Source organism: Sitophilus oryzae, unplaced genomic scaffold (assembly GCF_002938485.1).
Source record: "Sitophilus oryzae breed Bouriz unplaced genomic scaffold, Soryzae_2.0 scaffold_815_pilon_pilon, whole genome shotgun sequence".
Classification (NCBI taxonomy): domain Eukaryota; kingdom Metazoa; phylum Arthropoda; class Insecta; order Coleoptera; family Curculionidae; genus Sitophilus; species Sitophilus oryzae.
The window spans coordinates 1344093-1359100 of NW_022147434.1; the positions used below are offsets into that span (position 1 = coordinate 1344093).

General features: G+C 33.1%; 1 protein-coding gene across 1 annotated transcript; it reads left to right on the top strand.

The window, feature by feature from the left end:
• The first annotated feature begins 163 nt into the window (after positions 1-163).
• LOC115889574 lies at positions 164-4881 on the top strand. The gene is made up of 4 exons (XM_030909627.1): positions 164-285; positions 1925-2089; positions 3561-3660; positions 3979-4881. The coding sequence occupies exons 1-4, from the start codon at positions 164-166 to the stop codon at positions 4879-4881; spliced, it is 1290 nt and encodes a 429-aa protein (XP_030765487.1).
• The last annotated feature ends 10127 nt before the right edge of the window (positions 4882-15008 follow it).

Below are 15008 nucleotides of genomic sequence, written 5' to 3' on the forward strand. Positions count from 1 at the left end.
GCTATGGCAATCTAGTAAGTCGGAAAGAGCAAAAATACGAAGTATTTATTACATAACCCCTTAATCTGACGCTAGATTTCATGCGCTTGAGAAAATACTTGCCTTCTGTCTTTATTCACTACATCTTATTTTGCTAAGCGTGTTGACCGTACTCTTCGTACACATGAAAATCTGCACCCATAACCAGAAATGCCAGCCCCAGTATAGCGAAGCTATAATGAGGAACTCCCAAGATGAGTGGGAGGGTGGAATTCTTTTTGGGAGAGACCGAATAAGCAACTTACGGTATGCTGATGAAACCACAATATTTGCTGCAACGGAGGAGAAAATAGCGGTTCTCTTAAACAGAAGAGAGCGCGAGAGTGGAAAATTTGGTCTAACAATTTACATATCTGGGGTCAATAATAAGCAAGATGGGCGGATGCCTAGGGGAAGTTAAAAGAAGAACAGCATTGGCCAAGAGTAAGACTTACCAAAATATGAAAAATCTCATACATAATCATAAACACTAAAATGAATCTGGCCGAACGTTGATCTTTCCAATCTTCTCATACAGCTCTCAGAATCGTGGACACCTAGAGTTAAAGAAAGCAAATATATTGATTCCTTTGAAACTTAGTGCTACAGGAGATTGCTTAGAATTCCCTGGCCTGCGAGGAGAACTAATTAGTAGATACTGGAAGAGTTAGTGTAACTACTATCATTATTATGCATGAAGAGTATTGCAGTATTTTGGACATATGGCTAGAACACGAAATGACAATATAGTCAGTGATGGAGGAAGTACAGGGAAAGAGAAGTAGAGGCTGATCGCCCATGAGATGGTATGATCAAATCAAACAAGTCACAGACCTGCCCCTTCACGTATCGTTTCACCAGGCTGAAGATCGAGAAATGTGGAAAAAGACAATAGAAAGGGGAATACAGGAATTTTAAAGAGGTCACGACCCTCATGATTGAGGAAACGAGCAGAGAGAGAGAGAGAGATAGAGATCTTTTTTTACGTTAACTTAGAAGTTCGTTTTCACAGATCTAGGGAGTTTGAACCTGAGTATATGGTTTTAATGTCAACTCGATACCTCGACGCGTTCCCGAGGTAAAAAATCTTGACAGAAAGATGGACGGACGGACAGACAGACAACAACGTGTTCCTATAAGAGTTCCGTTTTTTTTTTGAGGTAAGGAACTCTAAATATGTATGCTTACAGTTCATAAAAGCTACAACAAATAAAGCTTACTATTCAATTAACTAAATTTCACATAACAGATTTAGCCCATAAATCTTTCCAGATGTTTAGACTATAACTAATGAAGCGATCAATTTGCAAATAACAGAAAAAGAGGAATAAATGAAACCATTAGGTGATTGATGAGTTTGGCTGGTTAACAAATAAAACGTTGATTTACTGCTTGTTTTTGATGTGGGTCCTCTTTCCCCATAACACCGCTTCTTATAAATATTACAATCCACTAAACTTATATTAAACACATCAAACTAGATGCATCTAATTCATATTATCACTTGCCTTGAAAATATTACTACATATTTGTGATTTTATATTATTAGTTCTTATTTGTTTTTATTGTATGTTTGTTATTATTATTTTTTTTATTTATTGTGTTACATTAAATATGCATTTACTTTTAATAAATGAAAGAATATCCCGTATGATCGAAAGAAAAAAACGATATCAATTTGGCTTGGAAATGACGGTTTATGACATGTGCCATATAATTGTGCATATAAAAGATCGTAATCCATTTTCATTTTTTTGTCTAATATATGGTTCCTAACATCCGATGTATATCATCGGACTGGTTAGCATCCTCGGAGGAGGGTGATGACCACTCCTCGGAAGAAGAACATCTGTTGTTATAGGAGGATGTGAAATACCCTACAAAAGCGGGTATTTTACACTCCTAGAAAAACTGGAAAATTGAGAAACCAAGAAACAGCCTGGTGCATCTCCGCCAAAGGCCAAGAGAGAGAGCGAGAATCTCTTACATCTGCTCCGGCAAGGAGAGAAAAAAACAGGATGGAAAAACGTCCTACACCGGGAAGCAAGCAGGAATACCATCAGCTTTTTCTGTAAGGACATCGAGTTGGCGAGTAATCAACTTGAGGGAGTAGGGCTATGGCAAGGTCCTCACTATATAGAATTAACCTCAAATCCAAGAAGGCAATAGAGAAAGAGAGATATTTATATCTATTTTATTGATTCGGGACAATATCGGTGTCAGGTCTAAAGAGAGACCAAGTGAAAGAGGTTAGGTTGCAATAAAGAAGGAAACAAGCTCCTCGACTGTGAAGGGCACGAAAGGCTAAATCCTAACCGTGGAAGGGTATATACCCCCATAGGAGGAAGATGCCCGCTCCTCCGAGTATGAATAATATGCTGTCAGAGGAAGATGGGAAATACCCTTTCCCTCCTACAACAGGAAGATCCCCATATAATGATAAGTTATAGACGGTATAATAAGTTATAACTGAAGAAAGTGGGACACAATAGATCTTTAAGGTCGCGGTGATTAACCCTCTCTTCCTGTTAAACAAGAATCTCTACAAAATGTCTAGATGAATATGAAAATGTGTCCGATTGTCCTGCAATTGTTCCATGGCAACAGTGTAAAAATCTATTGACAACATCTTTTACGCTGGCTAGACGTCGGATGAGATCGGATAACACGTTAGTAAGAATCGATTTAGGCACTCGCCAAGTCGGTAGGTCATTGACAATGATTTAACCGAAAACTACGGTTCAGACTCCGCGTAAACAAACTAGTCCCTATCCAGATTAGCTTTAGCAGCAAAAAGAATACGTTAAAAATACTTTACTTATACTTTTAATATGCATTATTCGTTCTTAATTTTTTTTTAAATCTCTCATTAACTTTAACTCTTATTAGTCATGGTTATATTGTTTTCTTCTATATCATGTATTATTCATTGAGCGTTAAAAAGAAAATGAAAGTCATCCTGCCTTCTATTTTTAGGAAATATAAATAATTATAAAAGTAATTAACACACACACATATACGAGTATACATGATAGCATTGAAAATCGATACCATTCCTTATTCACTCAAAAAAAAACATTGATATAAATACATAAGGGATGATACGACAGTTAATTTAATTTTAATATAAACAAATATGTATTATACTATTTATATCTTTGAAGAATCAACAATATTGAAGTACCTACATTTCAAAACCTTATTAATGAAGTATACTCAAAATATTGGATCAAGCATATTTTCTAACTAAAAAAAATATGCGGTAGGTACTTGAGAAAGGAAGGATATGATCTATTTCATCGTGAATCTTATCTCTTCCTTCATCTGTCACGAACGCCTTTTTGTTAGCCATGTTTTCTACCACGCCTTTGTGCTAGCTGTTCTTTTGTCACGTCACTATTATTGCCTCATAGAGGCTTTTCCATTAGGGGAAAAGTACGAAATGCAAATTTTATGAAAAATCCATCCAAACACAAGGAGTCAGTGTACAGGGTGATACATGTTCTATAAACACTTCTTATAAGATTTATTTTTCATAAAAGGTTTCTGATTCAGTGGCAAAATACCCAGACACTTTTCCAAAAACTATCAAGGGAATACAGAATCAAAGAGCAACATCCAATCAAGGAAAGCGTGAAGAAGGTACATTGCCCTGCATTCCATGCTTAAGAATAATTAATAAAATAAACAAGATTGGACTGAAGTATGAAATTGAAACAATTCTTTCTGTAAAATTAGGGAGTATTTTAAGCAAAGACAATGATAATAACTCTGGATCAGGAAAAAGCAGAATGTCCACCAGTGGCGTATCCAGGATTCATGCCTGGGGGGGGTCAATAACTCAGTATTATACCTAAATATATATTTTTTTACATTAACAAGTCAGTACCTACCTAATTACAGCTAGGTACTATGATAAATAGTATATAGGTATAAATAAATAACAAATATTTTACTTAGAAAAATGGTTTAATAATTTTTCTACACTTTGCTAAACTGTTGACCGCAGAAAGGGCCGAATATCAAGAAACATTGCAGCCACAATCCGACATTCAAATAAGAACCGCAGCCTCTCCACTGAGGATCAATACCAAAGAAGTAAAACAAATTTGCCAAACCCTGAAAAGTAGAAAATCGCCTGGTCCAGGTGAAATTCCTCTAGAATTACTCAAGTACGGCACGGATAAATTATATAAGCAGTTCGCTAGTCTTTTCCAAAAGTGCCTTAATGGTGAAAATATACCGAAAGAATGGAAGACATCATATATAACAACAATACACAAGAAAGGAAGTAAAGACGATTGCGATAACTATCGAGGAATCTCCGTGTTGAGCTCTGTTTCAAGGGTCTATGGAAAATTGGTCAAAAAGAGAATTGAGGAAGAATACCGGGATATGGAGGCTGAAGAACAAGCGGGGTTTAGAGCTGGTAGATCCACGGTCGACCATTTATTTACACTGACACAGATAATTGAGAAAAAGATGGCAAGAAATCAAGAAATACATCTCCTCTACGTAGACCTCAAGAAAGCATATGATAGTGTACCCCAGTCTAAATTGTGGGAAGCCCTCGAGAAAACGAATATCAGCATAACATTAATTAAGGCTGTCCAAGAACTTTATAAGAACAACACTAGCCAAGTAAAGAAAGGACAAACAGTATTAAAGGGATTCAGCATAAACAAAGGTCTTAAAAAGGGCTGCTGCCTACTCCCGACACTGTTTAAAATATATTTGGAACAAGCTCTGAAAATGTGGAAAAGGAAGAAAAAAGGCGAACAGATGGAGATACCACTAAACGACTCGATACTTTACACTCTTTGTTTCGCTGATGATCAAATAATACTGGCTCAAGACTACTAAGTAACATTACATCACAAAAAAAATAATCATTAACACAAAAATTAACTAAAAATTAAAGAAACAAATAACAAAATAAGGAGAAACAAACAAAAAGCCAAGTGAATAAAGTAAAAGCACAGATACAAATAAAATTAAATAACAATATCCAGGCTTTTTGGCTTTTGCCTGCATTTCATTAAGTACCTCCTCTGTACTAACAGATATTTCTGGATACATATACAAAAGGGATAAGCCATTTAGTCTCTCTTTACTTACGGTGTTACTTAGGTAGGACTTTAACAATTTTAGGGTTGAAAATTTCCTTTCAGGTGTTGCCGTACTAACGGGTAAAGTGCAATTTTTTTTTAATAAGATAAATATGTTAGGAAATAGTTCTTGGTCAAATATTAACAGGGCATCGAGTGCGGAACTTGGGTAGTCTTCTGGTGCATAGTCTTCAAATATTCTATGCTAGAACTTAAATTCAGCCGAAACTACAGAAAATGAAGAGTTTTCTAAGTCGTTTTTATAAAAATCTATAGCATATATTTTAGATTCGATACTTCATAATCGGATTTTTTATTTAGGGAGGGAATATAAGAGAGCTAAATGACCGTAGTATCTCTTTGTATTTAACAAATCGTTCTTCCAAATGTAATACTACGTGATCTAAAAAAGGAATAAAAATTGATAATCTGTAATAATCTTGAGCAGTTTCAGTTTTAAAATTCGGCCTGTTTTTTTGTCTACTAGTTATTCGGTTTTTTTATTTCCTGTCCAAACAATTCGTTCATGTTTCTGTTTGCTTCTGTAAAAATATCTGCGAAGCTGGTATTTAAATTATTGTTTAAAATATAAATAGGACCGGCGCGAGTCGTGTCTGGAGGGGGCAATTGCCCCCTTTGCCCCCCCTTGGATACGCCACTGATGTCCACATGAGAAACAGACAAAACCACAGGTATAGAAAACGAATGGCGATATTTTAAATATTTCTCAGATTGGAACAATAGAGGGATGCCAAATGTCAATTTCTTACGGAGTTGCCGGATTGTGTCGATAATAGACCTAAACCTGATTTTTCAATTTTTTCAATTATAAAAGGCAGCAACAAGATTTATAAAATAACATAAAAATATTTTGGCATAATTTTCTGAACTGTATTTTAATTAAAGAGGTAGTATATAAAGGAGATCGCGTCGCATGCGCAGATGCGATGATGATGAGAAATATATTTAATATCCAATTAAACTTTTAATTACGTAATCGAGGGCGCGATTTTTAAATTCATTGTTGCCAACAATAGACATATTCGGCGCCAGGCTGACTAACTGGAATTTAAATTTCGCGCCGGGGATTCAGGTGGTAGCTTTATTGTAAAAAATGTCAAGTTGCCACATTTATTTATTTCTTTCCTGACATTGTCATTTGTTTTGGTACTTTAGTATTTTATTATGGGGTTTTGGTTCAAATAAATAGTAGTGTGACACTTTGAGCTTAGAAATGTTTATTAGCAGACCTTGCAATCGAACATTCTTCTTTTTAGAACCTCTTTTAGTGCGAAGTATACAAAATAGCTTAATAGTCGTAAAAAACTCATCGCAACTTTAATAGAATATTTTGAACGGGAAAGTGGTAGTAATGACCCTTTAAGTCCTTTAAGTCCTGTTAAGGCGGTGAGTTTTGTTGATGTAAATAGTAACTGTTTATATATTTATAATTAATTTATTTTTGTTTCCTAAAATATTTTGATTAGAAGAAAATATGTAAAAGTGGGCAACGCTGTGCCAAACCAAACCAAACCAAATCAAGCTTAATCACGTGACAAAAAGTTTATTTGATATAAACTATAGAGTAACCTTTATTACTGCCTTCATTTATTTGATATCCGATAACTCTCTAGTACCACAGACTTTAAATCTTTTGATTATGCTTATTTAAGATATAATAAAAAATCCATTTAAAAAATAGACGACAAAACTTTGTTTTCAATCACCCCGTACAGAATATAAATGTTTAGCAAATTTTTATTTTGATGTGCACATATGCAATGTACAGTTATTTTTTTTTCTTTTGTTAACACGTGTTTATGTCAAAAGAGCGACACTCTTTTAACTTTTAATTAAGTTTTCCTTGCAGCACTAGGCAGTAGCCCATAAAATTTTATATATTTTCGCATAACTACATATTAAAATAATAACTAATGTGTAATAAACAAAAATCTTTATGACTAAAATATTATATGCATTTTTATGTAGGTATGTATGTTTTCCCGTTAAGAAACTGAAGTAGTAATCGGCCCACAGAGACAGAGGTAAAGTTTGTGACTGGGTTTCATAAGCGAAAATATGAAATACGAGTACATTAAAAAACTATTAGAATTATTTTTTACCTATTAGTATTATCATGTAATATAACTTAAGAACCACTAGACAGGTTTTAGTGATCTCTCATATGTTTCATTCGTCTGCGACCAGGATAGCAAAATAACTATTAAAATATCGGAAAAATTCGAGAAAAAAACTGTATGTACAGGGTGATCTAGATTGGTCTGTTTTAACAGAGAACCCCTATTTCCTGACCAGATAGAGCAAAACCGACATAGATGTCATGGGCTCAATTTCTGAGATACGTTTAATGGCGTAAACCGTCTGTTGATATTTTCACTGCCAACTGAGATGCGATGTCTTTTTAAATTTTTTACCATTTGGAAAATTGCCCATAACTTTTGTATTTTGCGAAATAATAAAATTGTGTAAAAACGTTCTTAATGCACTTTTTTAAGCACAATCCAGTGGCGTAGTCATTTTTTTCTATGCTTGCTCTTTTTGTCAGAAATAATGAAAAATATATTTTTTTAAATGGAAATCATAGTTGGCTATGAACTTAACCCTTAAGTACTAACAGCCCGTCTCACAGACGCAACGGACTAGCTGGACATATAACATCTCCCCTCCTCTCCGCTTCTAATTATCATCCAACTCTGTAATTTCAATACGCATCAAAACAAGTTAAAGGCCGGCAGGGCAGTTTGCGAAAGTGTGTAGTTTTCGAAATATTTTAGATCAAACTGTCGATGCCGTCTGACAGATGGAGAGTGTTAGCGTTAACGTAAGTTTTTTTTTAATTTGTGGAATGAATCAAGCACCTAGTAGCTCAAAACATGTAAAGTATGGAGAGCAAAATGACAAGGATACTCTTCTAAGGTGGTTTGAAGAGACTGGCAGCGATAATAGCAAAATAGTGACATAGAATCCGAATGTGGCGAAAATTTTGCCATAGAGAGCGATCATAATTCTGAATTCGAATTAGAAGGTAAAAAAATGGTTTTTAACTAATATCTAATGGTATGTAGCTGTGTATGTTTTGTTATAGATGATGAAAATATGGATTTGAACGATCAGTAGACTAATATCGAAGAAAGTGAAGAGAACAATTTGTTTGGAATGCGCAAAAAAGTGTGTAGGGAACAAGCCCATCTTCAGGCATTGTCATTTTTTTATTCTTTATATTTTCTTTCGCTTTTTTGTACTTAATAGATAGGTTTTTATATGCTAAATATAATAATAAATACAGTTTTCATTTTCCTTTCGTTTTTTTTTTTCTATCTCGATGAGAAACAAAGATATGTCAAAAATCCAAAACTAGTACATTTATTTCAAAAATATAAAACATGTTCGCATAATATAAGCATTAGATATTTTTTTCCTGTAGTTTTAATGCTAATGATTCACTCCACTTGCAAAAAATCTGTTAGACACAAACAAAATATGTATTTTTTTAATACGTCTCTCAGACGGTCTGTTAGTATAGGCGCGACTATTTTAATATGTTAGTACATAAGAGTTAAAAAAATGCTGGCGTATAACCCTTTCCAACGATATAAATGTATGGGTATATATTTCTAAGAATGAGAGAAATATTAGGTTTTTTTTCTTTATATCGAAGCGGGCCTTGATTTTGTGTTGGCCTGTTTGCCTAATTATTTTTTATCGCAATTTAATATTCTATATTATTATTTATCTGCATAATTAAAGACTTTTGAGAAGGTAAATTAACATTCTATATTAGTATTAGTAATGACAATTGAAATATATAAGTACAATAAACAAAGAAAAAAAAGGTCATTGAAATCGTCACCGATTTATTAGGAACTGGTGTAATAAGTCCAAAAGCTTGCCTAGTAGCTAGTATCACTGAATATCTAGCTACGCAAGATATTCTGTGCTAGTAGCCTTCTGCCATTCTTCTCTCGTCCCAATGGTTCTTTCCTTATATATTAGGTCTTTTAATTTCCCCCATAAAAAAGTCGAAAGGAGTTGAATCACAGGATCTAGCAGACCAAGATATGGGCCTCTTGTTCCAATCCAATTCTGTCTAAATTATCCATTATAATAGTTCAGTTGTAACCCTGGTGTTTTAAGTAATTGTAATTGGTAATACTAATATAGAATGTTGATTTACCTTTTCAAAAGTCTTTAATTATGCAGATAAATAATAATATAGAATATTAAATTGTGATAAAAAATAATTAGGCAACTAGGTCAATATAAAATCAAGGCCCGCTTCGATACAAAGATAAAAAACTTAATATTTCTCCCATTTAATCCCCAGAAATAAATACACATAACTTTATATTGTTGGAAAGGGTTAACCGCCAGCATTTCTTTGGGTTCATAGCCAATAATGATTTCCACTTAAAAAATTATATTTTTTATTATTTCTGACAAAAAAGTATAGAAAAAAAGCTGACTACGCCACTGGATTGTGCATAAAAAGTGCGTTAAGAACGTTTTTACAGAATTTTATTATTCCGGGAAATACAAAAGTTATGGGCAATTTTCCAAATGGTAAAAAAATCAAAAAGACCCCCGTATCTCAGTTGGCAGTGAAAATATCAACAGGCGGTTTACGCCATTAAACGTGTCCCAGAAATCGAGCCCATGACATCTATGTCGGTTTTGCTGTATCTAGTCAGGAAATAGGTTTTCTCTATTAAAACAGACCAATTTAGACCACCCTGTACAGTTAATAATAACTTTTAAATAAATTAAGTTAGGAACTCAATGCAATTGGCAGGTCACGTCCGCACGATTATAGCTTATTAAATGTTGTAATTGATGTCCACTGCAAATCAGTAACATACTAGATATTATAGAATATAAATTCAATTAAAAATAGTAGGAAAATATCATATTCAAATCCAGAAAGACATTGAGATAAACAGGGTGGTCCGAACTGTATTCCGGAAACTTCGGCAGCATATTTTAATGATAAAAATAAGTAAAAAAGTTCATATAAATGTATATCCTAAAATGCTTAGTTTCGGAGATACAGGGTGTAGAAGTTTCATTCTGTATACAAATAGTTGAATCAAAATGTAAACAAAAATATAGAGAACAAATAATGACAAGAACGATCTTTATGGATATACTTTATGAATTTCTTTATTTTAAATAAAATAATAATCATAATACTTTATTCTACTTAAGCTATTTACAAGAAAGTTAATTATATAATCCATCTGAGCGTTTATTTCATAAATCCAAAAAAATTCCGGCTTTAGTATTTTTTAAAGTAAATTTTAACAAATCTTGTTTAAGGATTATTGCCACGAAAGCGGCAATGGAATTACTAAACCTACATAAACTTGGGGTAAAAACTTTAATAGCTAAAATATGCAAAACACGCATGTGGAAAGTCCGTAAGTAAAATGGAAATATATTCAACATGTAAAAATGCTCGTTAAGCCACACCAAACAACAGATTTTCATTCTTCTAATATAAAATACTACCATACGTTTGAAAAAAAGCGCCAAAGACGACTAGGGAATGACAATCTATGATAATTTTGGCGAAACCAAGCCCTAGAGACCATTTACTTAGCCATTTTTAAATGGTGCAGTTTAAGTTTAAAATTCTAGAATAAATAGTTATTTGGAATAGATTTGTGTCTTTTGGAAATGTTCTATACTTTTTTAATCTTTCGATAATTATTGTGTTCATTTTTGAGAAGTTTTATACCAATTTTTAGTAGATGACATTTAGAGATTGATCTCGCCAAAATTATTATCGATTGACATTCCCTAGCCGTTTTTTTTTCAAACATACAGTATTAATAATAGAATTTCTCACATGGTATTTATACAGGTTGAGTCTTAAATAAGTGAAAATATTTTCATGGCTGGTAGATTTCGATAAAAGACACATATTTTCTCTGTACCGTTTTCCAAATAAGTCAGGGGGTAAAACTTGACCAACTCAAGAGGTTGCTTGCACAATACGACAAAAATTATTAATAAGACTAGCCTCTAAAAAGCTAGACAGAGCTTGGTACCGCGTGTACTACCTTAACTTCATACTACTATTGATTGATAGAATTGGGAAGATACGCAACGTAATGCGCGAATTCCTGATAAGGCTGATTTGATTTCTCCTTATATAGTCGACATCACGGGTTACATAAAGGTTTTCTGGGTGATTAAAAGTAGCCATAAACACCACGGCATTTATAATGGTGATTTGTATTACCTTTAGTTGTATAAAACACTAAAATTGGTGTTTTAAATAACCCAAACTCATTTACGCAACCTTAAGTAACCAAATTTATATAATGGTTGACGAGTATGTTATAGACCGTAAAGTAATATATAGCACTTTAAATATAATGGACGCCATTATTATGGATGTCTTCATTTTTGGTTACAATGAGTATTTCTAAGATAACGTTGAAAACTGGTACAAAACGCAAATATTTTGGCCAGTTGCCAGTTATTTCTATGTATTAAAAAAGTCGTATGTTCTATTATTTATATTAATAAATTTGACTTTCATTACAAAAATTTTACCATATTTTTTTTGTTTATAAAAAAATCTATTAAATAATTCTGCTTCTTGGGGCGCATGTTTTTTTTGGAGCTAAAATTGATTTTCACACAGTAAATTTAATATCGCATATGTATTTAGTACTCTGGCTAGGCACAATAGATTTTATTAAGCCAGTAATTTCTATAAAGTCATTTGCATAACGCAAACGCTTTTGTAGGCTATGACAGGGATGGCATCATTTTGTCTCTTTTGTGTCTGGTCTGGATTATCTGTGTAGGACAATTTTTATGTTAAAAAAAGTGGCAAACATTAAAGTAGTTAGTCAGAAAGAAACAAGTTTATTTTCAAAAAACGCGCATGCGCGATACTTCTATAGAGGTCTGGGAACCTTCTCAAGACCACTATATAACTATTATATACCCTTTTTCAGTTTTATAGGGGTAACTCGATAGGATATATAAAGGTATTGAGAAAGTTTTCAGGACTTTGATTGCACACCTTGAGTGTTAAGGGTTACAATAGGAACAGTTATAAAATGGACCGTTTAGGGCATATAAGTGTTATATAATGGTTACCAATAACTCACGACAACCATTCTAGATGCGTTTAGGTTGTATAATATGGTGTTGGGAAGTTTCCTTACACACTTATAAAACAAAAAATGCTTCTTGGGTAGTGCGTTTTCAAGTGCGGTACGGTAGAGACACCAATATTTCTGCGGTCAACGCATAAAACACTTACTCATTTTCTCTAATTCGGCTAGCGAAGGCATATCGATGACGGTGTGGATCTGAAAGCGACAATGTTGCCATATATATATTGCTGTATTACAGATATGTGTAATATCTGTAATACGTTTGACGAAAATATCTTTGGATGAAAAATCCGCGTTTATGTATTGAAAATGTATTCGTGTTAAATATAGAATAGACAAAAAAAAATCTTTTGTAGTTACTGAATATGTCGTATGATCGAAAAAAGTCGTTTAGTTGAAACAACATTTTTTTTTTCTATTACATACTTAAATTTCTATTAATATTTCTCTTAATATTAACAATTTCTGTACGTATTTCTTATTAATTTATGTTATTCAATATTTTTGAAATAAAACCAACCCAGAACCTTCTTTTTCGGTGCTGGTAATAAATGAATCAATAAAAAATTAATTAAAAAACGGAAATATAGACTGCAAGCCGCTGTCACCATAGAAACTGAAATAATACATTTTTGGTAACGGAAACACGCAATCCTTTTAATTATATGGCATTTTCTTTTGTTAAATGTCTTAACGAAGATTGATTATATTTTGAATAAAAATAGGTCTAATATTATTACACAATAATTCCGCATTATTATTTTATAAAAAAAATACTTATTAGGGTCATTTATTATTTTACCTGAGTCTTCTGTCTTATCCCTCTTGTAATTTTTACAAAAGTCGTCTATATACTATTCAAAGCTTACAACGCTCCATAAATATTTTTGCTATCTGGTGTTTCATTAAGAATTCTTGTTGCGATATCCAAGTTTTACAGCCGTATGTCATGACTGGTAGTAAATATTTAATCCAGACTCTCTTCTTTAGGTAGAGTGCGGATATTTTCTTATCCATTAACCTAAGAAAGTATATGTATGTATTCTTCTACAAACCCCTCTTTATTTAGGTTTATCTTTAGGCCCATTTCATAACTGATCGTATTAAGCTATTTATTTGTAGTTTTTCAACACTATTATCGACTAGGACAAGGTCATCAGCAATATTAAGAGAGTTCAGGTACTTGACATCTATCTTTTGAGCTTTATTGTTACAATTTAATTTCATAAATATGTTCTCCAAAGTTTGCTGTGAACAGCTTTATAGAAATTGGATCTAAGTGTCTGGTTCCTTTGAAAGTGTTCAATTCCGGAGATCCGTTATATAATTTACTCTTCCTGTAGGTTCTCTGTATATGTTTGCTATAATCTGCTCTTTAGAAGTACTGTTTGTCGATACATTGGTTGGTAAAGGCTTCATTTATTGTTTTGCTGTATATCGAGTAGAACAAGTTTTCAAAATCTACCTAATTCTAGTGTTGGTGGTAGCTCGTATTGCTTTGTTCTACTACTAATTACTTATTTTCACAGATAGAATAGGTCAGATTTTTGATGTGGCTATCGTGTAAGCTGCGACCATTCCAAAACTATTGTGGTCCTCTTTTGATCGTTAAGTGATATTCTCCAGTCCTATCATTTTCAAAAAGTGTAGCAACTTGGAGACTCAATCCTCCCGATAGCTATTTGTCATTGCCTATAGTGCGGGCGCTAGCCCATGTCTCGTATGCAGTTATATGTCCCCTAAGTTTTTGTGCGGCGTTTTATTAAATATGTATAAGGGCTTAAAAACCAACCGGTCACACGCTCCAGATTGTGGTCGTTTAGTGGCCATATTTAAAAATGGCCGACATGTTACTAATTTCTTATATATTTTAATATCTTCCTAACAAACGGTCGGGATTTTAGTTTTAAAGGTTATTATACTCATTTTTTGACCGCAAACAAATTTTGTGAATACATATTTTTTAACTGTAGTTCTTTTGAGGAAAGTATAATTTAAAAATAGGGAACCATGGCGCGTTTTTAAGCACTAATAAAAATTCATTTCAAAATAATAAAAGTATATTTAAATGCATAAGACGTATTCGCAAAAAACGCACAAGTATAATTTTTCAAATGCAAAAAATTAATATGTTTAAGCAGAAAACTTACTAACTTATGTATGAGGGTTCTTGCATTAGTCTAAAACACTACTTTTACATTTACAAAAGTAACACATTATTTTTAATTTTCTACAGGGACATACAGTTTTTCTGAAGCATATCTGGCAACTACATGGACTAGGAAAGTCCTCAGGGTCCTTTGGGTCGTCTGTTACTTGTGGAATCCAAATACCATCTTTTTCTATGTAATCATAGTTCAATGGATTATGTTTTTCATATGGTTCCAAAGCATGAATCCATTTGTAGCATTCCAAGTAGCTCCGTTTTATGTGAAGACGGATTGATCTTGAAGTAGGGGCCAAATCTTGAAAGTTTCGTAATTTTTTATGATGGAACTGATGGAAACGCAACTTATCCACTGTACTCAAGTTTGATGAAAGTGCACGAACCAAAAATTCTTCTGCTTGTTTTTCCATTTCTTCATTTAATGGCTCTTTACCAAATTCAAACAAGAGCTTTTCAGCATACGATTCTACTACTTTCAAAGCTGCTAATTTTGTACTAACCTTGATTGTAGTGTCGCAACCGGTTAAAGAATGAAGAGCAGGTAAAGCTGTTAAAACATTA